General features: G+C 40.8%; 1 protein-coding gene across 6 annotated transcripts in view; it reads right to left on the bottom strand.

Moving 5' to 3' along the window:
* LOC125428294 (contactin-4) overlaps positions 1-24,825 on the bottom strand; it is a 679,975-nt gene that overhangs the window by 245,488 nt on the left and 409,662 nt on the right. For all 6 annotated transcript variants that reach the window (XM_048488126.1, XM_048488125.1, XM_048488131.1 and 3 more), the window contains one exon: positions 21,989-22,164. In XM_048488126.1, the coding sequence (XP_048344083.1) occupies positions 21,989-22,164 (176 nt within the window). The remainder of the gene's footprint in view (positions 1-21,988; positions 22,165-24,825) is intronic.

Genomic DNA, 24,825 nt, shown 5'->3' with positions numbered 1-24,825 from the left:
AACGCTGGTGATGTGTGTATGTGTGTGTGTGTGCATAAAAAAAAATACCACCCACACAGAGCAATTTAGTACATTCAATTTAGCAGAAAATATTTGTTCTCCAAAACGATTTATAAAAGCTCCAGGGAGTAGTACTAAATAATCTTCACACAGGATGAGTAGCTGTTGCTACATCACTTCAGCTACACTGGGAGCTGCTGAAAATTCTGTTACCAACATATGGACCAGAGGAATGGAAGACAAGGGAGTTCCAGTGCTGGTTTTGTTAGAATAATAGCAAGTGGCACATGTTTCTTTTCAGCTCAACATCAGGGTGACAATCGATGTCATAGTTCAACATGAATTGCTGCCAAACATAGCAATCCTGTGATGAATTCTTTCCATCTTTCAAGACCTGGTGCAAGATGTAGAAGTTATATCACTTGGAAGCAGTGACTACAATGCTATTAAGTTCAGAATTTAAGTCAATAGAAAATCCTAAAGTTCAAAGCAGTAACGTTTGATTTCAAAAGAGGGAACTTCACAAAAAGGAGGGGACTAGTTAGAAGGAAGCTGAAAGAGAAACACAAGAGTAAAATCCCTGGAAGATACTTAGAAAATATTTAAAAATACACTCAGTGAAGCCAAGACAGAATTAATTCTCCAGTTTAGAAAGGGTACTGCCATGTCTGAAAGGATGTTTACCTGGTTAACAATCTGAGGAATCCATAACAATCTGAGGAATCCATAAAATCCATAACAGCTGAGTTATGGTGACCCTTAAGGATTTGCAAGGCAAGATACATTAGGAGGTGACTTGCCATTGCTTGCCTCCACATCATGCCCCCAGTGTTCCTTGGAGGTCTCCCATCCAAAGAGTAGCCAGGGTCAGGGCTGAGAGTGTGAGACTGGCCCGAGGTCACTCAGCAAGCTTCCACGCTGTACATGGAAATCTGAACCTGGGTTTCCCAAGTCTAGTCTGACACCTTAACAACTACACCACACTGCCTCCAAAATTAATAATAATAACCAAGCATGCTGAGGGAAAATCAGCATGGCTTCTGCAAAGGGAAGTCCTACCTTACCATCATTTTGAACTTTTCTGAATAAGTGAACAAACATGTAGATAAAAGTTACCTGGCAGACATGATAAATCTGGATTGTCAAAAGACTTTTGACAAGTTACCTCACCAAAGAATCCTGAATAATCTTTAGCAGTCATGGGATAAGAGGACAGTTCCCCTTGTGGATTAAATATTGGTTAAAGGACAGGAAACAGAAAGCAGAAATATGGACAGACCTCTCAGCAGAGGGAAGCAAGCAGTGGATTCCCAACAGAATCCATATTTTTTTGGGGGGGGGGGGGACGGGGTAGTGCTATTGAATTTCCTCATAAATTATTTGAATCTGGTGATAACAAGTGTTCTTTACATACAGGTGATTAAAATGTGGAATTCACTGCTGGAGAGTGTGGTGATGGACACATGAATAGACAGCTTTAAAAGAGGAGTGGACATATTGATGGCATATAAGACTATCAGTGACTAAAGAGAACCTCCACATTCAGAGGCAGCAAACCTCTGAGTACTAGTGCCAGGAGGCAACATCAGGGAAATTTCCTTGTGGTTGGCACGCCAGTTGACCATTGTTTGAGCCAGGTTACTGGACTAGATGGATTACTGGTCTGATCCAGTACTGGCTTGTTGTTAACTCCTGGAAGAGTAATTTGCTGTCCATGCAATTCTATATGGGGAGATGTGATCCTTGCTAAGTTGTGGCTACACGTTGCTGTCCACAAAGCTCACCATAATATTATCTGGAACAATAATTCTTAGTGAACTGACTTTATAACAAAGGGGTAATAAAAGGAAAACAAATTCTGTAGAATGAAATAATTAATCTCACTTTGGCATTAATTATCTAGTGAGTTCAAATGAGGAACATGGTTACTACAGAAGGATTGAAGACAATCTAAAAAAAGCCAGTCATGTATGTAATCCTCCATGGTATTTTTGACAAGTTTGTGAAAGGGAGAGGAATCCTTTTTGTATAATCTCTGGCAGACCAAAATCAGCAAAGATTCCAATGTGATGCTAAGCTCTGGATAGTGGGGACTGTTCTAGATGAAGTCAGGTTTGCTGTGACTTACACAGAAGCCATAAAGTAAAAGATGTGCTGTTTACTGGGTTCTTAAAACTTGAGCATGGCTGGAAGTGCATGGCAAAGGGAGGGAACCAAAGGACTCCTAGTCATTGGCTGATGGTGGATAGCTTTCAGCTTGCTCTACCCAATCTACTGATTCAGGACTTGCCTAGGATGTCAGCCCCCGCCCCCCCAACACACATTTGTTTACATAAATTGTATTGCTTAAATCGGTTGTTTTGTTTAAAACTGTATACTCCTTACACTTCCATAACAAAAAAAGAGCTAGAAATTGACTTTAAAATAAAATTAAGGTTGGGAATTCAGAGGAGCTAATAGATCAAGAGGGAGGAAAGGTGGCATGACATAGCCCAATCTCAATAGAACTTGGAAGCCAAGCAGGATCAGTACTCGGAAGGGAGATCTCCTGGGATGACTCTGCAGAGGAAGGCAATGGCAAACCACCTCTGCTTCTAGCTTGCCTTGACAACCCCTTGGTGGGATTGCAATAAATTGGCAGTGACTTGATGGCACTTTAAATATACACAATAGACCTTGGCAATAGTTTGTTATAACATGATAGTGTTTGTATCAACATAGCAGCTACCATTTTTCCCAAAAGCCCCCCTAAGTACTTTGATGGTGCAGATGGTGGAAGTGGTCCCAGGAGGATGAAGAAAGGAAAACGGTCTACGCTGATTGTTACAATACTCTAGTGATATATCGGTATTTTAGTGTCATTGTTTAAAAGAGGGTGCTGTGACCCTACCAATAATGACAGCGCCCTCCCCTGAATATCTTCATTACTGAATACAGGTGTGGAAGAAAATCAACTGAGGCTAGAACTGTAAAAATGATCAGGGAGCGCATGTGTGCAGAACAACCATGGCCAAACCAATTCCAATGCTTGTAGATCAGGGGTCCCCAAACTTTTTAAACAGGGGGCCAGTTCACTGTCCCTCAGACTGTTGGAGGGCCGGACTAAAAAAAACTATGAACCAATTCCTATGCACAAATGATTGTAAAATGTTTGATTTCACCTTTCAGCCTTTCTGTCATGGTCTATTTTTAGAACAGTGACCAAAGTATGTCAAGTACAGGGTGGGCTCCAAATATTGTTGGGGAGGCTGTGGAATACCTTCCCCTGTAAAAAAAAGCAGAACTTCCCAATGAAGCATTCCATCTAACCCAGGATCAGGTATCTTCCTGGGTTCTTTCCTCCCTAGCAGCCAGCGAGCGATTCGCCAGCCTGGCTGATGCCAATGGGAGTGAGGCGGAACAGAAAGCCTGAGAGCAACACATGGAGCAGCCGAGAGGGAAGGACGGAGCAGGCGTTGCCACATGTAAGGTTTCCAACTCTGGGTCAGAAAATGCATGGAGATTTGGGGGTGCCATCATGTAACTGCAATCAACGGCCGTTGGGGCCAGTTCCTCCTCTCCCTCGAGCCCCCACTGCGCATGAATGGAGCCATCGCTGCCATGCCTGGTGGGCCGGATAAATGCCTTCAGGGGGCCACATTTGGCCCCCGGGCCGTAGTTTGGGGACCCCTGTTGTAGATCAACTCCCAAACGAAGAGTAATCTGAGCATAGGGAAAAGCCTTCCATTCCAGAGAAATTTTCTTAAAAGTTCCATTAAATCATTCATTGTTCTCCATCAGCTCAGTATTTTTAATAAACAAATTATGTTGTTTGTGCATCCATGCCGCTTGTTTTCAAAAGCTTCCAACTATCCAAATGTCAATTTTTTCTCACATCGTATTAAAAATATAATTTTGTGAACAGCTAATAGTTAGTTCAGAGTGTGTCGAGTCTCTTCCACTTAGTTAACTTAGTTCATTCCACCCACCCACCCCTCCCAAACCCTTTGTTCTATTAGGGGACTGTGTTTCCGGAATAGTCATGAAAAATCTGCTAACACTGAAATGAAGATAATGGCAGGTCTGAAGATAACCTAAGTTTGGGTGGGTTGAACCGCCATTCCAGCAAGCACATGGGAAAGCAAACAAGTGGAAACAATTACCACAGCGCACAACCCCTAACCTTGCAACTGGGACAATGACAAATGGTAACAACTTTTTTCTGAAGAAGAATATGCTGGTTCCCAAGGAAATTGTTCTACCCTAGGGTGGCTTTTATTCAGTTCAGTGAATTGCATACGTTATTGCTACCAGAGTCCCTTCAATCAGGACTGACATGGTATTTATTTTGGACTTTTTTTATAATGGAAAAACCTGGAGTTAGCAATCCTGAGAAGGGGGGAAACTGGTCAGTTCTCTTTTGTTTCCTTCAGTGGGACAGACTGGGAGGCCTCATATGCTTCTTAGTTCTTTGCTTTGCCACTTGCCTTTTTTCCGAGAATCTCCTCACTAACTCTTTGAAATGCCTTCAGCAGCAGAATAAAACCTTGCTTTGCTTGTCTGTTTCTAACCGGTATGTGTGTGTTGTGCATGGTCCCAGATGCCAACCAGAGCTAGCAGTGCTGGTCTCTGTTGGCACTGTGCTATTAACTAAGTGTTAGTTTTGGACTCCTGTTATTCCCAGTGCAGCACGTTTTCCAAACACAATTCATTCTTGCACGCTCTTTACAACTCCTTTGCTGTACACATTTCACCTGTACCATCTGTGCTATCATGAGCTTTGCCTTCTCCCAACACATAATCTTGAAGATGCTGCGTGATGATACATGAATAATGAATAAATGTTAAATGAATGCTTCGTGGACAAGTTTCTTGGGGAAAAAAATCTGACTGCAGAAGAATATTCCTAAAAAACATATTTTCTTGTTTCAATTTGTAGCAAGCCATTTTTTGGAAGCAATACTGCTCATCTGGGGCTTGGTTTCTGGACTGGTTTGCAAGACTGTCCTGATATAAAACTGTTCTTAAGTGTTCTGTTACATTTTACATTTTGATAGAGGTTAAAGGGACCTCATTAACAAGAGATTACCAGACATTTGGGAAACTACGATGGCATAGCTTATTCATGCACTTTATGCAACTATTCCCTCACAAAAGAAGTTAGAAGACTGTATATTCCTCCACCACAAAACTCAACATGCCAGACCTCCACCAGTGTACTAGTTTAGTTTAGTTTATTCAATTTATATCCCGCCCTCCCCCAAAGGGCTCAGGGCAGCGCAAAACAATAGAAGAGTTTGGATTTATATCCCCCCTTTCTCTCCTGCAGGAGACTCAAAGGGGCTTACAATCTCCTTGCCCTTCCCCCCTCACAACAAACACCCTGTGAGGTAGGTGAGGCTGAGAGAGCTCCGAGAAGCTGTGACTAGCCCAAGGTCACCCAGCCAGCATGTGTGGGAGTGTACAGGCTAATCTGAATTCCCCAGATAAGCCTCCACAGCTCAGGCGGCAGAGCAGGGAATCCAACCCGGTTCCTCCAGAGCAGGGAATCCAACCCGGTTCCTCCTACGCCACTGCTGCTCCATATACAATAGTATAAGTAACAATATCAATATCAGCAATATCAATATTTTCCAAGTGTGATAGTCTTATGCATTCTAGTGCTTACCTAGCCCTGCTTCCCCACATCTGTTTGAAAATTTGATAAAAGTTGTTAGTTTTTCAATGAAATATAAATGCTCTTGTATCAAAGGACCATGTTCAGTAATTAACAAAATAATGGTTTTGACAAAGGCAGCGAATAAAAATAAATTTTAATTCTAATATTTGTTAGGGACCATATTCTAATGCAAAACAATACAATTTTCTTGACCGCTGCACCTCAACTGACTGTACTAACATCTTTATCAGACAGAGTATAGTTTAATTTATTCTATTCAATGTAGTTCTGTTTTCATGGTGTGCATCAAGATATGTTGAGTTAAGTGTAACATGTGAATAAACACTATTCCACCTCCACCTCCATCTGAGGTGGTGACAAAAAACACTCAATTTTAATGTCAGTAGTTCAGAACTCTAACAGAATCAATAAGCAAACAGAAGTGACAATTGTGTCAAGATTCCCAAAGAGCAAAATGCTCTTGCTGGAACATTTATTGATAGCAGAAGAATGTTCTGATACATAAAACACAAAGGCTCATTCCGCACACGCAAAATAATGCACTTTCAAGCTGCTTTCACAACTGTTTTTGCCATTCCGCACAGCTTCAAAGAGCCCTGAAAGCAGCTTGAAAGTGCATTATTCTGCGTGTGCGGAATGAGCCAAAGGTACTACTAATAAGCTGTTGCCTTTTTAATATTTATTTTTAATTCACTGTGAGAAAGTTCATCACCCAGTTCTGAATAAGATCAATACGGCAAGTTTTCAGGGTAGGTGAGACTGAATCAGCTACTGGGTATACCCAAATGAAGTTGCAGTTTGAAATAAACTGCCTTGGACACGTTCCCTGGAGAGGCAGCATAAAAACTGTCCAAATATTTTTTTTTCTAAATGAAAGATATTTTAAATGATTTTGTAATAGTATCTACTTTTTTTGTACAGAAATACGACACAGGATCACTAATACCAATATTCTTAACTTCTTATACTGAGCCTAAGTTAGTATGCAGGCACCTGCTAAACAGGGGAGAGGTCAAAAATGTTGTTTAGTTATTAATTAGCTGGAACCATGTATTTCATTGTGAGGGATGGAGGATGTACTTCAAAGCACTAAGGATAGCTGATGCTTCGCAAGGCCAGCTCACTCTGCAAGAACTGAAATGTGCTAACGATCCTGCACATTCAGTAGCAAGTATGCCAGTGACTAATGGAGAGTGTGGGAATGACCCCATTAGTCAAACAGAATTGCAAACTTGCAAGCATAAAAGAAATTGAAGCTTGTATTATGAAAAGAGGTCATATGTGGCTTCAGATTAAAAAGCTAAATTGGACACCAAAATTCTCCACTTGAGGTAAGCTGACCCAGATGAGCTTTTAGCAAGATTTTGTCTATTCATACAGAAATAGAAGTATTGTTATATCATATGAGATTCTACTGTGTTTGAGGCCATATGCCAAGAGTGTTCTAATTCTATCTTTACTTCTGAAAATATGTGTGTGGGGATAAACCAATGGGGCAGAACTAGTCTTGATACATTCATGCAACATGAAATTGTACCATCCTTCACTCTGCACCACATTTGACCAGTCAGGTTCTTTAAATGCAAAATATCCTCAAACATTTTTTAAAATATTGTGGGATAATTGTGTTATTGATTTCTTATAACAGTTATGAAGCCCACAGTTATGAAGCCCACAGGAAACTGTACTACTGACAAAAACAAAATAACTGTCTTGTATTAAACCCTAGAGTCCAGGCAGATGACCATACAAGATCCCAAGAAGCCTTGTTCTCTCTATAGCAAATGCAGTGGAGTCCTCAGTTGTTCTGACCACTGGGCATTTGTGACCTCCTGTGTGATGGTGACTATTCGTTTCATGTTTCCTTTTAAACCCTGTCATATTGTTTTCCTATTTTGTTGGATATTGCACTATAGCGATTATTCACCTCTTGAATCACCTTGTCCACTCAGGAACATCTAGTTTTGAATGACAGCTATTGTGTGATGATAGTGCAATATACAATGATATATGGAGGCAGCCCAAGGGGAGAGAGGGAAATCAGCTCTCTGGATAGAGTTGCTGTTCATATTCTGCCTGGTTTAAAATTAGGGATGCCTATGTATGAGCTTGGCTCCACCAGTATTTGCTACCTTTGCTCTAAGTACTTGCAACCATCTGACATCAAGATGTGATAAAAGAGGTAGACTGCAGTAAAATAATATGGGTAGGATACAAAAAATGTTGGATATTCTTGACATTGTTTCATCACCATTGTCTCAACCCTCATGCATGTAACACATATGTATAAATATGCAGGTGTTTGTGTGTGTTTGTGTGTATCTACACAGAGAATAAGATGTGGTACAAATTAATATATTTACAATTGGCAGCAGTAAATATTAAACAATACTTCAGAATGTTTGTCATACTGAAGCATAAACTGGGGAGAATTGAACAACTAACGGAAGTGAAAATAACCATGATCCCATGTGAATTAAAGAAACATCACTCTTCCCTCCCGCAATGTTATTTTTCCCTGTTGAAAAAACTCAGGTTGACTTTGCAGCAGACACACTGACAGAAAGCAACTATAAGATATGATGAGCCTGTACAATTCCACAGAGCCACAGCACCTTTGCCATCTTCACTTCTAGGCAATGGGGAAAGTGCTATCATGAACAGCAGATGATTCAGGGACAATAAAAGTGATGGCTTTCACACAGTGCCTACAGAAACCCAGAACTGGTAATTGGAGTTCCCATTACAGCCCTCACCCAGTTCGGTGATTAACTTCTTATACTGAGCCTAAGTTAGTATGCAGGCATCTGCTAAACAGGGGAGAGGTCAAAAATAATACTTTTAGCTGCTATTTCTAATGATGCATCTGAAAAGTGGTCAATCCATGTATCTTCAAAGAAAATAACCCACAAACCTCTGTAGGACTAGTTTTCTTACGAACGAACGAACGAACGAACGAGGTGATTTTGTTTTTTTTACAAATTGTGAACACTTATTCACTTTTTGTGAGCTGCTTCAAGTTAATCAGGAGGAATAAATCCCACAACTAGTAACACAATAAATAGGCCATCTTGTCCATATCTGGCAGGCCTAGGGCTTTCTCTGTTCTGGTCCCTAGCTGGTGGAATGTGCTCCTGAATGAGATCAGGGCCCTGCAGGACTTGAGTAGTTTCCACAGGGCCTGTAAGACGGAGCTATTCCACCGGCTTTCTCTGTTCTGGTCCCTACCTGGTGGAATGTGCTCCTGGGCTTTCTCTGTTCTGGTTCCTACCTGGTGGAATGTGCTCCTGAATGAGATCAGGGCCCTGCAGGACTTGAGTAGTTTCCACAGGGCCCGTAAGACGGAGCTATTCCACCGGGCTTTTTCGGGAGGTCAGCCGGACTGTTATCCATCTTTATTGGCCTTTCAGGGGATATTTGAGTTATACCGACATCTTGCTTGTTATAGCTGTCTTAGTTGTAGCAGTGCTTTTACAATGTTTTAAGGCTTCCATTGAAGTTTTAATTGTGTTTTATCCTGTTGTATAGTGGCCCTGAACCTCTTGGGGGTGGGCGGGGTAAAAATCCAATAAATAAATAATAAATAAACATTTTTCTCACATTGCATCTTTGGAAGAAGTAGAACATAGCGGAGAGTAAGTTGTACAGAGCTGCTTTATCCTATTTGTAGTGTGTAAGGTAGGCAGAACAGGAAATAAAAGACATATCTTCTGTCAAACAGAAGATGTCACATTTTTATGCCCCATCCCTAGAGGAGAAAGAAACATGAATAACAATATTCTACCTAACCTGGACATGCCAGAATTTAGGGATAAGACACTCTGCACGGAATTCAAAATAAAACTACAGCTTAGATGTTAGAGGGATTTTTTTTTAAAAAAAGTATCACCCATGAATACAAGTATATTTTCCATGAACAGATTTGACAAATAGTACCTGTGTAAGAGAAAGAGATGCTGACTTGGTTGGCATTCTATAGTGTTTGCTCACAAAGGCCAAGTCACACAGTATATCCGGCTATTAATATTTTATTTATTTGTTTGAAATATTATCATGCCACCTGTCAGCTGAATGCTCTGGAGGCAGCAGCTGCCGATCAGCTTGAAGGGGTGATACAATCACGTAGCACTGCAACCTATGAAAAGGGAACGATGAAACACAGCTACAAAATCAACTTCAAGAACAGCTCTGTCAATTTTATGAGTTCCACTCCTCACAGGAATTGATGCTTTGTATTCTGCGGGTTCTCTCCTCTAACATTACATTGTTCACATGAGTACGCTGCTCCAGGAAGCGCATGCCAGCAACTCAAAATAACATAGGAATTAGTCCTAACTGTAGCACTTTTTTGGCAAATCATTTTAAACCAGCTCTTTAAAGGCAACAGATAAACAAATAGAGCTGTGGAGTTTTTGTAAGTAATTGATTCACAACTATGTTTTTCCTCTGGAGACTTTTCCAAGCTTGAGCCAGTGCTAATCTTTTACAAATATAGCAAAGGTTTATGGTTACAACTGCAAGGAACAGTCAGCAAGTGTGCTCATCTACTTCAGATTTTGTTTACATTTTCATTTATTTATTTTCTGACTATATTCTTTCTCACCCCCCACCCCGAACTCTGTCTCCAAGTGGAGAAGCATTTAAACAGTTTCTTTTGTAGGAAAGAACACTGGCGAATTAGCCTACCACAATTTTCTGGAAGAAGAACCACTTAAGATGGAAGAAAGATTTCTTAGGTAGGAGGAAGATTTCAAGCTTTGCTGAGTGAAGTGTTACGGTACATGATAATATTTCTCTGAAAATTTCTCATTACAAATCCATACGCTGCACAGGTATTGTAGAGGAATATGCAGAATACAAACACTGTTAGTTCAATTTAGGCATCTACAACAAACATGCAATGAGAATAAATCGAAGTACATTCCAGCCGACTAGAAATTCATCCACATCCAGATATTTAAAGCTGTTTTGTTTACACCATCCTTACTACAGTATACAATGACTGAAACACATGTGTATGGGGGAGTGGGAGAACTATCAGAAATGCAGTAAGGACAAGGAATAAATTCAGTACAACAAAAGTTAACTCAAGGATTCCAGAGATACTATATTACCAGGTAGATTATGCAATTGAAGTAGAAGATGCACATTAAATACTGTTTATTATTATTATTAAATACTGCACTTATTATTATTATTATTATTATTATTATTATTATTATTATTATTATTATTATTATTAAATACTGCACTTACATTCAGGATTCTTTTGTACTCAGTAGATTTTTAAAACATAATGGAAGGTAAGTAGAGTAAAACTGCTGCCAGTACCCAACCATTTAGTAGCAGTAGCAGTAGCAGTAGCAGTAGCAGTAGTAGTAGCAGTAGCAGTAGTAGTAGTAGTAGTAGTAGTAGTAGAAGAAGAAGAAGAAGAAGAAGAAGAAGAAGGGGAGGAGGAGGAGGAGGAGGAGTTTGGATTTATAATCTGCCTTTCTCTCCTGCAAGGAATCTTAAAGAAGCTTACAAACCCCTTTCCTTCTTCTCCTCACAACAGACACCATGTGAGATAAGTGGGGCTGAGAGAATTCTGACAGAACTGAGACTAGTCCAAGGTCACCCAGCACACTTCATGTGTAGGAGCAAGAAACAAATCCATTTCACCAGATTAGAGTCTACCACTCTTAACTATTATCCAGGATGGAGACACAGTCTCTCAATAATGTGGGGAAAATTAGCTCAGAGCAGACTGATTATTAAAATTGCAAGAGGTTGAGTAGGAAATCTTTAATATCAACGTATACAAAGATCAGCTCTTGGAAGAAAATCCAGAGCTATAATGCAAATTTTCAATCTTTATTGTAGGGTGGTGGGATTCAGCAGGTTCACACCACTTCAGCAGATCCGGTTGTTAAAATGGTGCCTGTAAACAACCAGTTGTTAAATTAGTTGAATCCCACCACTGGATTAGAGGTTCACAAGCACTTGATCCAATGCAATAAACACATACACACATAGTTTGTAAGATATAAATAGGTTGGAAAATAGGTTTTGAATACAAAGGGATATGGGAATAGACAAGGGTATAGGATACTCAGAACCAAATGGGCAGCGTCTGGTTCCAGGGGGCAACGCATTGGGCACAGTAACAAAGACAGAAAGGTGTCAATGGCACTGGGCAATTGACCTTTTAGAGGATGGGATATTTATAGGGTGAAGAACCACCTCTGGGCGTTTCAGCACGATCTTTGGGAGGTGTTAGGATGGATTGTTTGAAAAACAATAGTGTGCACTGTAAGATGGTCAGGAGAAGTTAGTTACAGAAGGAAATATCTAGGTTAAGAGAATCAGGGAAACAATGTTGTCAGAGGTCTTCTTGTGGCTGGAAATGAGTATCCATTCAGCAATCATGTTGAGGACACATTCTTCTTTGGCTGTGGAGCTGAAAATGTGCTGTTGTGGCAAGCTGTTGTGGCAAGAGCATGAGAAGGGAAAGAAAAAAAAATCCTGGAAGTTCCTTGTATGTAGACATGGCTATTGCCAGAGAACTGGCTCCCCATCTCTGCAACGCCAGCATCACGCTTTAGGCTGGCATGTGGGCAAGGATACCTGTGAACAAGCACCCCTCCCTGCTATGCCAGGGAGGTGTGGTAACATAACCACTACATCATACTGGACCAAAACAGAGTACATGGCGTGTTTATGTAAAGCACATTCCAACTGTACATTTTTCCTACTTCATAGGACCACATTACATAACTGTAAGATGCAATGGCTTACTAAGAAAAAAAATATGAGTAATTTATGCACTTGTGGCTTGACCTGTAGTGAGCGTACATTTCCTTCAGGTCAGATTCTTGGTTGTGTATACGTTTCCCCCAATCCTGAGCTCACTGTGCCACAGATCAGAGAAAGCTTGCAGCTTAAAGTACAACATTTCCTTTTTTTTCACAGAGAAAGTAAATATCTTTGTTGCCTGTTCAGTTCATCTTGGCTTTGCTCACCTCTCCTGCCTGCCCCTGCCTACCAAGCAGCAGTTACTCCCACTCTTGGTTGCCAGAGCAACCCCAAGGGTTTTCTTTCTTTCTTTTTTTAGAGAGAGAGCGTGTTAAAAAATGGCAAGCAATAAGAGAAGCAGCGGGTAAGAGAAATGTTGGCTGGCTCAGCTGGGGAAGCTTTGCAGCAGGATAATCCCTGGTTTGAACTAAAAACCACGGAGAAAAACCCACTGTGAGGGAGAGAGCCATGGGGAAAGCCCTGAATGCATAATAGGCTACAATATAATAAATACATGTACTGTAAAATATTAAATCACTGTGAGATTTCCCACCACTAGAAGTACACAAATCAGACAGTTGAAAAGGGCAACAAAATTCTACTGATCCATGTCCATGAAGACTAGTCTGCATACGGGAAAATGCAATTTACATCATGGCTTGCATCTAGAGTCAGAAGCACATGAGTTCCAAAAGTGTGAAACGACCTATGGCTGTTTCATTCTATCAGACCATCAAACTATGGCAGCTCAATAATGTTGCTGTGAACAACTGTCATTTTGCAGTAGCAGCATCCATCAAATCAAACGAAGGACCCAATACCAATCATTCAAGATAATAAAGTTGTTTTAAAAGAATCATTACAGAGGATCAATATTAGCTGCATATCAAATACATTTCAGCTCTGTCCAACTTTGTAGTGCTTTGACTGTGTGGGCTTCAAATGTGCTTGGAAGCCAAGTTCCCATATCTGAACAGTGTCTCCCCCCACCCTTATCAATCTGTGAATTGACAGAACTGACTGCTTTACTAGCTCTGAGGCCGTTTCTGCACTGGCGGCATGGGACCGTTTGCACATGCAGTCGCCTCTGGTCTGTGTTGTTTGCTTACCTTTTCTTCCCTCCAAGGCTCGGGAGGGAGGGAGGGACACTCCCATGCTGCCCTATGACCCCCAGGGGTCGGAGGGCAGCGTATGTGTGTCCCTTCTCCCTTTGGAGCCTTGGAAGGAAGAAAAGGTAAGCAAACAACACAAACAGGCAGCACCGAAAAGTGGTGCCCTCAAGCTGGTGCCCTTTGAATGGCGCCAGTGGGAAGACACTGCTTTCCAAATAACTCGCTCATTGAGCGAGTTAGGAAAGGAGCATTTTCCCGCTGTTTTGGGGGGAGAGCACGGGTGTGTGAACAGCGCCCCAGGGACAGTGTTTTTACCATCCCTCGGGCGCTGTTTTTGGGCCGTGCAGAAACGGCCTGACTGTGTTCATGACTGAGTTTCAGCCCTCAAAAAGATTGGCTGAACTCCTATAATAATATGAGTCCTTTACATATTTTCCCCCTTAAGATCTATGTTCTTAATAGTTTTGTGTTGGCATGAAATCATGGTGGTTGAGTTTACTATATTTGGTCCAGGGGGAGTCCTTCCTGGATTGCACATCTCCTCCCATGATGTAATCCATTTATGTAATCCCAGAAAAACAATAACTGCTCTCCTGCCCCTTTTCATGGCATATGAAATTGTATATAAGAGACGGGATCATGATGATGAGGCTGCACTGTAGGTTTGTTGGATTAGAAAAATGATGCTTGTGCTCTGCATAAAACATCTAAAAATGAAACGTGCATAGACAATAAATAAATTCCAGTAGCAGGATATTATCAGTTATTTTCATATAGCTTTCTTCAGACCACACTGGTGATAAGAATTAAAGTACTATCATCTGCTTAATAATTATCCCAAACAGTCAGCATGGTGTAGTGGTTAAGAGCAGGGGGACTCTAATATGGAGAGCCCAGTCTTCCACATGAGTGACAAACTCTTATCTGATGAGCTGGATTTGTTTCTCTGCTCCTCCACATGAGCAGTACATTCTAATCTGGTGAAATGGATTTGTTTCTTGCTCCTACACATGAAGCCGTGGGCTAGTCACAGTTCTCTCAGAACTCTTTCAGCCTCACCTGCCTCATAGGTTGTCTGTTGTGAGGAGGGTATAGGAAGGAATTTGGAAACTGCTTTGAGACTCCTTACAGGAGAGAAAGACGTTGTATAAATCCAAACTCTTCTTCAACACAGTAAAGCAGACACCTATCATGTATCTGAAAACACCATCTTCACTTTGACATTTAGATTTCTAAGCCATAATGCTGCCAGAATACATTAATTCCCACTATGCTACGGAATATTTTTCTGACAGTCAAGGGGGTTAGGCCACAAAACGACAGCTTGCTGCTTCAGATGTTTTTAAAGGTGATCAAACTCATAAGCATGCAAAACTAACAGAGGTGATTTCCTCACTGGCGATTAATCCTGGGATAGTCACCCGAAATATCCACGTTCCCTCGAGATGTCCTCACAGCCGAACCATGGAACACAGATCAGTCCTGTTTTAGGCACTCCTCCCCGCAATCATGGGATTTTCCTGGACCTGCTTGTATATGCACCTTTTTGAAAAAAAAAACACTCCAATAGGAGCTAATAGGAGAGGGGGACTACATATTTGAGGGTCCATAACTTTGGCCCCCCTGAACCAAACTTCACCAAACCTGGGTGCTATCATCAGGAGAGTCTCTCACTGCTACCACCCAGGTTTTGTGAAGTTTGGTCCAGGGGGTTCAAAGCTAAGGACTCCTAAGGGGGTGCCCCCATTGTTTCCAATGGGAGCTAATAGGAGATTGGGGCTACACATTTGAGGATCCATAACTTTGCCCTCCGTGAACCAAAGTTCATCAAAGCTGGGTGGTATCATAAGGAGGGTCTCCTAAAGATACTCTAAAATTTTGGTGCTGCTAGCTTAACAATTGTACCCCTGAAAGCGGGCACCCACTCCAAGGGGCAGGCCTAGACATCTTCACTAGAAACATGCTGCAGTGCGAATGTTGCCGACTTTTTTGAAACTTGGTTGTATCTAGATTAAATTTTCAGTGGGAATTCGGCCTGAGAAAGGCACTGGTAAATCACACTTATACAAGTGTGAATTAAAGAGATGCATTACTATCTGTTAGGTAATGGTTAAAAGGTTCTTGATGTTACAATCCCCCACTTCCAATGGTCAGGGCCCTAGGGCAAGTTCCCAAGCAATCTCCCAAGAGATCTTCACCACAATCTGAAACAGTCCCCAACACGAAATCAGACAGGGCAGTCTTCTACACTGCAAAAGTGTTAAAATGTTAACCCATGAATCAGGAAGTGTAACAACCCAGACAATCATGTGCCATAAGCAGAGAGCAGAAGGATCAAAGTGTACTATCTCCACAGGTACCTGTAGGACAAGGAATAAATTTAATGAACCAGAGGAAGAGGCTGTGGAGCACTTTATGAGATAAATTATTTATTTTGCTACTTGGTTATGTATTAATAATTAATAGTTCAAAGATCATCTTCTGAATAGGGTGAACCAGCGGATAGTCTCCTACCAACATCCCTTATCCAGACAAAGTTCTCTACAGGTTTTAGCAACAATCCTAAAAGCAGGTTAGCTAACTCCAATGGACTTGAAAGGAATTGATGGTGCCTAACTGTACGCAGGGTTGCAGATTTTTATGTCCTTCCTTCATTTCTGAAATCAATCTGGCATCTAGTAGGAAACAACAATGTTACGCTAAACTTTCTCACCCACTTTCTTTATATATTACTGTTTAGTAAATTAACATCTGAGCATGCCATGTGCTTCAGATTTTTACTACTGAAAGCAAAAGTTTTGGTTTTTTAAACAGCTTCAATCCACATCTTTGTGTGATGTAGCCGACAAATTTAAAATGTTAATGGTGTACAACATAGCAAGTATTTGCGGGAACGTATTAGCCCTTTCATCATAATTAGCGTGCAACCTGAATACATATTTCAGACATGGATTGCTGACCCTCTCTGACCTCTTCAGGATCTTAAATAGCTACTTCAGAATTTAATCTGCAGGGAATAAGTTATATAAAGAATAAGTTAGCCCTTAAAAGAAAGAAGGGGGGGAGAGGGAATCAGGAACATCTTTTAATCATGTCCTTCTTTCAAAATTTAACTCTTGAGCATAAAGGCAGGCTTTTGTCTCCAAAGGGATGGAAGTAATTTAACAGAGAAGTTAAAATGAGGCATGAGAGAAAGGCTGCCCAGCAAAATAATGGGTAGTATAGACTTTTAAAAAGTACAAAATGTATTGGTTTGTAAGACAAATGGAGCGTCTGACATTACAGCATCACCGTTTTCTAAAAATACCTTAGCTTGTGATAGGAACAATACCTGGAGGCCTGAAGCTAAAATTTTGGATCTACAGGTAGGTCAGAGGCTGGAAGTGCAAAAACAGTCAATGGAGAGGTTCCTGAGTTGCAGGAAAAGGGTAGGTTAAATTTGGGATAAATTGCAAAGAAGCAAAAAAATCCACAGAAGCATATGTGGGAGGGAGAAAGAAGTTTGACAGCCATTTCAAATCCAGACTGGTTTCTAACTAGGGAATGTTCTTGCTTTCCTCCATACAATGACAGTAGGAGGCAATTTTACAATGAAAATCTAATGGGTTATTAAAAACAAAAAAGAGGGGAGGAGACTATGAGCTTTAAATAATTAGGACTCCTGGGACCCCCCTATAAAGTGTCCACCATTGTTGAATTAATTACGTGAGAGTTACATACACCTAACTTGACTGCTGTGATTGAAAACCATGAATTATCAAAACTGATGTACATCTTTATTGCTTTTCAGAAACAAACCTTGTGTAATAAACTTAAAATTTGATGGGCATTTCAAAATCAAAGAGTTCTGCTTGCAGTCTTCTCACTAGATCAAAAAAATAATGACACAGGGTTTTGAAAAACAAAAAACATCAGGATGTTGTGGGTTTTCCAGTTTGTATGGCCATGGTCCAGTAGCTTTTTCTCCTGATGTTTCGCCTACATCTGTAGCCTACATCTGTAGCTAGCATCAAAGCCATACAACCCGGAAAACCCACAACATCCTAGTGATTCTGGTTGTGAAAGCCTTTGACAATACAAAAAAAAAAATCAATTGAATTGCTTTCCCTGTACTCTTTTTGAGGAATATCCTGCTTGCAATGATGTGTTTGAGATTTGATTGATATAAATTTTAAGATGTTGGTTGTAAGAGTCACCATGTACCATTTCAACATTCAGTGCAATCCACAGGAAGGGAGGAAAAACTACCGAGGATGTGGCATGAGGGAACACCAACTTGAGTGCTCCTTAATGCTGTTGCAAGGGTCAAATACACAGGTGGGGGGAGGAATACACCAGTGACGAGACACCACAGCCCTCTAACGGCCAAGCACAACAGCTGCTGCTGCACCAGCATTCTTTTATTGCAGGTGCCCAGGTCAGCATGGGTGGGGGGGGGTTCCTGAGGGTATTCCCCCTCTGTTATCTTTGTATGCCGGTTTAGTCTTAGGGTGATTAGAGTAAGGACTAGTTAGAGTTGTAGAATTCATGAGATCTGTTGATCTGAAATCAGTTGTTGTCATTCCTGTATCTTGTTAAAAATTGATGCTTTAATCACCCTTCTGCACATGCAGAATAATGCACTTTCAATCCACTTTCAATCCACTTTGCAGCTGTGCGGAATAGCAAACAATTGTGAAAGTGGATTGAAAGTGCATTATTCTGCATGTGCAGAAGGGGTCTCAATCTCTGCTGTGTAAACTGAAGAACTCGAAAGGGAACATCACACTCCCATTCTTTGATTTTTGATCAAGCAAGACTACAAACTTATTGTACTATTTAGTCCAGTGGCAAAATACTAGCTGAATTTACAATTTGCCATTTTTTCATCTTCCATGTGGGTACAATATGTAGCCAGGTTGGTGAGTGACTTTCACACACGATATAATTGTAACAAAAGCTTTTGGAAGTGCTTGGCAATGAATAATAATACATTAGAACTTAGCTTGACAGAGAGGTTTTCTTGATTTGTGAGATCTGAAATTCTATGGAGCATCTAGATATCAAAGCAGGAGGAGGAGAAGGGGCAATCTCCCTGACAAAGTGAAAACTACAGTTATTAGTCTCCAGGAAGCTGTTCGTTATTTATCTTTCACAAGAGCATTTTTCAGTCATGAAACAAACACTACTTGGTTAAACAAAGCTGGATATTATAGCATAAAATATACTGGCAAATGCAAGGCTTTTCTTTCCCAACAGTATTACTTTTCACTACCTGTCCTCTTTTGGTATGCATTCAAGGATGCCTTGGAAAAAAAACTATCTTTCAGTATGTTTGGTATATTTTAAAACATGCAGGTTTACTGGTGTTAACCTTCATATAATCAGCAAAATTAATTTGCATAGTTTGCTGGCTGGGAAAAAGAAATGGTCAATAAGAAAAACAACAACGCTCATTCAATAAGTGAATCATATACTTATGTTTAACATATCTCTGGACAACCTTGCATCTGAGAACACAGATATCCTATTGCTAACTCACAAAGAACTATAGTAGCGCCCATTCCCTCTGAAACAAATGCATGTTTCATCATGGTGTAGTGGTTCAGAGCAGATGGACTCTAATCTGGAGAACCAGGTTTGATTCTCCACTTCCCCATGTGAGCTACAGACTCTTATCTGGGGAACCAGGTTTGGTTTTTTCCACTCCTCCACATGAAGCCTGCTGGGTGACCTTGGGCTAGCCATAGTTCTCTGAGAACTCTCTCAACCCCCACCTACCTCACAAGGTGGCTGTCATGAGGAGGAGCTAGGGAAGGCTATTGTAAACCACCTTGAGACTCCTTACAGGAGAGAAAAGTGTGGTATAAAAAACAACTCTTCTTCTTCCATTCAGATATGGTTTATAATCCTAAACTGGAGTGTGTGAAAGGTACCTAATGTCTTTCATGCATGGCTCTGGCCTTTTATCAATGCCAATGACAATAAATCAGAAAGAAGACAGCAATGACATAGTCCACTGACATCTGAGATTGCTATTTCTATACAAGAAGTCTCATGATGGCCCTGGAACAGGTCCATTCTTGGAAGCCAGACTGGAAACTCAACTAATCCCTGTTTGCACTTAGAAAGGAGACAACAGACAGGGATTGGCATGACACTGGATGAGAGATTAGAATGAGAGCAAGTCCAAAGCAGGCTGACTGGCTTTAAAATGCCACTCAATTGAGGCAGTGATACTTTAAAGGGAGGTGCACTTGCTCTGATCTTAAGGTTGCTCATGGACTCCATGAGTGCTTTTAATGGCTGAATTTGGCCTGTTGATAAGATATGTGGAATTATAATTTGGCGTTTGGGAGTTCTTGATGAGTTCCACAGGGCCTGTAAGACCAACTTGTTCCACCAGGCTTTTGGGGGGGCCGGCTGCTGATGTGCGCCCCCTCCTTGCTCTCCTTTACCTCCTAGGTCCCTTAACATCTATGGGGCCCTTTGCTCCCCTTCCTTTTCTGGGAGGGTTTTTATAAAGATTTTAAAGCTGGACACCAACATTTCTGTATGGTACGCTGTTACTACTCTAAGGTTTTAATGTTATGTTCAGTGGAGCCTATATTATATGTGATTGTATTTGTTTATATGCTCCATCAGTGTTGTTTAAATTTATGTTGTGCACCGCCCAGAGCCCTTCGGGGAGGGGCGGTATATAAAACTGACAATAAATAAATAAATAATTTTTTAAAAAAAGGAATGTTGTGGACCCGGTTCAAAAAGAATTAATGTAGCTCCAGTGCTGTTTGGGGAGAGATTTCAGGACAGAGGCTGTGACTATGCTTCAGTTGCAGCCTTCTTTGTGCAGAGGTGTGTGTGTGTGTGTGTGTGTGTGTCCCATCATAGCCACTAACTATGCAAAGTTCTTGAGATCTCTGAAACCCTGACAAATTACATTTCTTATTGTTACTAAAGTTTTGTACCTAATTAAATCCCCCTCTTCACACACCCATCCCAGTTAAAGGAAAGGCTAGAGGCAGCAAGAAAGAACCAGATTTTTCTGAAATTTCCAAACCTTATGCATAGCCAGAGATTTGTGTTCGATATTTCTATGAATAGGCTAGGAAACAGCACAACCAATCTAAATTAAGATGGTAAGTGGGGAATGCAACTATTTCTGAAACCATTTTCTGACATAACTGCACCCTTCCTGTCCAAATGATAAGAACCCAGGACTAATATATCTATCCTTTTTTTATAATTAGCGAAGATGTGCCTGGAGGGCAAGAATATAATATCCTAATTCCTGTCCTACTTCTTCCTCTTCTTTTACGTAAAACTCTATCCAGGGCAACTGGAAGTAGCGAAGAATGGTCTAAGAGATAAGTATCCGCCAAAACAGGCTAGGAAAAATGAGCCAAAAAATATGTCCATTTGCCTGATGGATTGTGGTTCATCATTACCACAAGCAACCTAATCTGAATCTCCAACTAGAATTATAATTTAAACTATATTTCCAAGTGGGTTCAATCAGCTGACCTTTACAAACAAGGATCTTAATCTTGTGAATACTGTCCTAAAAAGATAGATGCGTGATCTTCCAGGACATGTTGAAATGCAGTTCTTTGAGCAATAATATTATGTAGTATCACATTATACTTCATAAATAAAGGCAAACCTAAAATAGTAAAAGAAATTGTTTCAGGCTACATAAGATATTTGGGACAGAAAAAAAATGTGTTCTATGTAGCCCTCCAGCTGGACAAATTTGACAGTCAACATCACAGTTAAAACAAGTGCTACAAGTTGGAACAACTTACACACAGTAGTAGGAAAATAATCTGAGCTGCTATAAGTGGTATGCAAGTTCAAACAACATTGGTACTTCAAAAGTGCCACTGCCATGTCCATCAAGAAAATCTCACATTGTGCAACTAAAATGTAAATACAGCCATTTTATGTTTGCTCTTTTTGAAGCCTTTGGATACCTTTCAGCTCAACCCATAGGGTTCAGGTGGCTGGGGACTGTGCTGCTGCGCTACCACCATGCTGCCTGCAGAGGGCTTCCAGGCGGTACGGGAAGATCGTGAGCTCCAGAAGCTCTTTGGTCATCCGAAAGCCCTTCATAGGACTAAATGAACTTAAAATATCCTTTCAGGTGACATAAGTCTCAGGCCTGCCCTGGGGACAAAGCCTGGTGGAAGCCAACTGAAAGTCAGCTCCACCCGCAGAAAATGTTCCTTTTTTTCATTCTAAAATTTACACAGGCAACCCCCTCCAGTTCAGTTTTATACTCTTCAAGAACCTGTCAAAATATTTGAACTTCCAAACACAGCAAGGATTTGTTGTCAAAATTAAGAGGCGTTCTAAGTGGAATAACGTTCACAGGTTTTTTCAAAATACATCCATTTACAACTTTTTTCCCCACCATTATGTTACAACAATGCAATATTTGCCACGTGACATAATTGCTACTTACATGCAAATTGAAGTTTGGCTTCTCTGCTAACAATTGTTCCAAACGAGTTTGTTGCTATGCACTGATATGTTCCAGCATCTTGAGTTTTATTGGGATTATTGATCAACAAGCTGCCTTCAACCACACTGTAGCGGTAATCCATACCAATGTCAACAGTGGTTCCATTTAACTTCCACCTATAGAACAAAAGTGCCAGGAGTTGAATTTTGCAAACATTACAAGATTTCTGTTTTTTCCCCCCAAAAAACTGCAGCAAAAGATATTCTCTTTATTTTCAGACCAGCATGAAAACACAATTTTCTGCCGAAAACTAATATTATGAAACATTTAACCTTATGAGTGTATGTTATTCAGAAACATGATTAATGCTTATATCCTTGCTGTTGCTGATGCACTGTGTGATTAATTATTTTCACAGAATCATACAGCTCCAGGGCTAGAACACCTTCATCACGTCAAGGACCTCCACACTGAATACCTTCTCCATACCAGCTATCCAATTCAGATTACAGCAGAACAGAACAGAAAAGACAAGACAAGATAATTCATAATACAATAAGGAAAGAGTGCACATGTAGAACAAAACACAGAAAGAAAAAAGCTCCTGAACAATGTATCACTACAACATCCAAGGAAAAGATCCAGAAAAATATAATTTTACCTCTCCCAGAAGGTTTATTTTATCCTATGGCTTCGGTGTTTGTTTTACAGTTCAGGACATTTAATAGATTTTTTTCTCTCTGAGATTTTCTCCATGTTAAAACCCTGCTATCTTTATAGCCTATACTGGGTTATTTATTCTGCTTGTAATAGCATATTTTCAGACTGCAGCTTTAGCTCATAGCTCCACACACCATTTATAATTTAGCGCTCTATAAATGCCATTACCTCAGTTTTACAGATCTAGAAGATGAGCAGAAATTAGCTACACCCTCTCTGTTTACGGAGCTACTCTAGACTCCTATATTTTGCCTCAAGACACTCCTTCCTCCATAATTTCAGAACAGATGTTTTACTGTCCATCCATATTTTCCCCCATTATTTTGCAGATCTGCTACACAGAGCATGGCCATTCCTCATTTCACAATAAACTGAGTCAACTCAGACATTGCAGAATCATTCAGTTTTACACATGAGTAAATTATCTCGGGTGACTTTAGGTGTTGTATAAATATGACTTTAGAACTGTGGGCAAAATGTGACGTGTGGAATGGAAACAGCGTTCACTCCCTTTTTTCTTTTTTTAAAGAAACTGACAGCAAAAAGAATGCTAAAATCTAATCTGAGCTCTAGCCATTTCTCAGTACAATTCTTAACCCCATTTCTAAACACTTTAAAGTCAGAGTGCTGTAGTAGTTAAGAGCAGGTGGACTCTAGTCTGGAGAACCGGGTTTGATTCCCCACTGCTCCACATGAATGGCAGTGTCTTATCTGGTGAATCAGATTTGTTTCCCCACTCCTGATGAGTGACATTGGGCTAGTCACAGTTATTTGGAACTCCCTCAGATCCATCCACACCACAAGGTGTCTGTTGTGGGGAGAAGAAGAAAAAGGACTTTGTGAGCCCCTTTGAGTCTCCGTAGAAAGGGGGTGGGGTTTTGTATAAATCCAAACCCTTCTTCTTCTGGTAGCAATTAAACACCTTAGAGGTACATTCTGAAGGATCACTGGCTTATCTGGAGATACACCAATGCTAAGCTGTGCCGGAACTGGGCTGACATAACACTGACACCAGCATATAAATGGGAAGTATTAGAGACATGCTGGGAGATGAGAAGAAGTTAGTAACCTAAGCCTCTTCATGATCAATCTCTCCTCCACCCCCTCCCTGAGCTAGCATAATGTTACAGCAGCAAGACACCCTTCAAACAAGACAGCAGCAAGACACCCTTCAAACAAACAGATAGTGAAAATACAAGTTTCTTCTCTCAAGCCTCCACCCTGTTCCTAAGCCTGGAACAGCTTAAGGCATCAAGTAAGTCTGTGATGATAGGAACCCCCACTGCGCATAAGAGAGCAGCTTTCACAAACAGCCAAAGGGGGAAATTAACAGTTTTGTAGCATCTTGCTGACACTTCCCTTCTGAGAGCCATTCATATCCATGAACTCATAAAGTTGCCTCACACTGAATCTGACCATTGGCCTAATTATGTCAGTGCTGTCCGCTCTGACTGGCAGTGGCTCTCCAAGGTCTCAGGAAGAGGACTTTCATATTAGCTATGACCCAGTTCTTTTAACTGGAGAGGCTGGGAATTGAACCTTTTACATGCTGAGCAGACACTCAGCCACTGAGCCACAGTCCTTCCAACAGTCACCAAAGAGAAAATCCCACTCCTTGATTACCAACTTCAAGGTGGTGGCTAGATGGCTCCTGGAATTACAACTGATTCCAGATTACAAAGTTCAGTTCCCCTGGAGGAAATAGCAGTTTCAGAGAGCAAACTCTACTGTCATATATCACAGAGTCTAGGAGCAATCAAAGTCCTAGAGTAGCATCACATGGTCACTGAGCTCCCTCCCCTATCCAAAATCCACCACTCCCAGGAATTTCCCATTATAGTATTGACAACCCAGCCACTCCAACCCTGCCACTCCTCCAACTGAGGGGTGCAGGGACTAAGTACCCCACACAGGTTAGCAAGTGAGGAGTCCTTTTCAACTTGACACAGGCAAAGAAATAATATGTAAGAATTCTTAAAACAAGGTTTAATGTTTCAGTCTTTCTTACAGCCCTTGTTCTACTTTCTCTTCAATCTTTCCTTTTCACCTCTCCTTTTGTTCTTCCTGTCTCACAGGCATTTAGTCTGCCTATCAACAGATTACAGTTGGTTCTGGTG

Source organism: Sphaerodactylus townsendi, linkage group LG03 (assembly GCF_021028975.2).
Source record: "Sphaerodactylus townsendi isolate TG3544 linkage group LG03, MPM_Stown_v2.3, whole genome shotgun sequence".
In the NCBI taxonomy this organism is placed as follows: domain Eukaryota; kingdom Metazoa; phylum Chordata; class Lepidosauria; order Squamata; family Sphaerodactylidae; genus Sphaerodactylus; species Sphaerodactylus townsendi.
The sequence above is the reverse complement of the archived record's forward strand: the minus strand, read 5'-3'. Positions and strand labels throughout refer to the sequence as shown.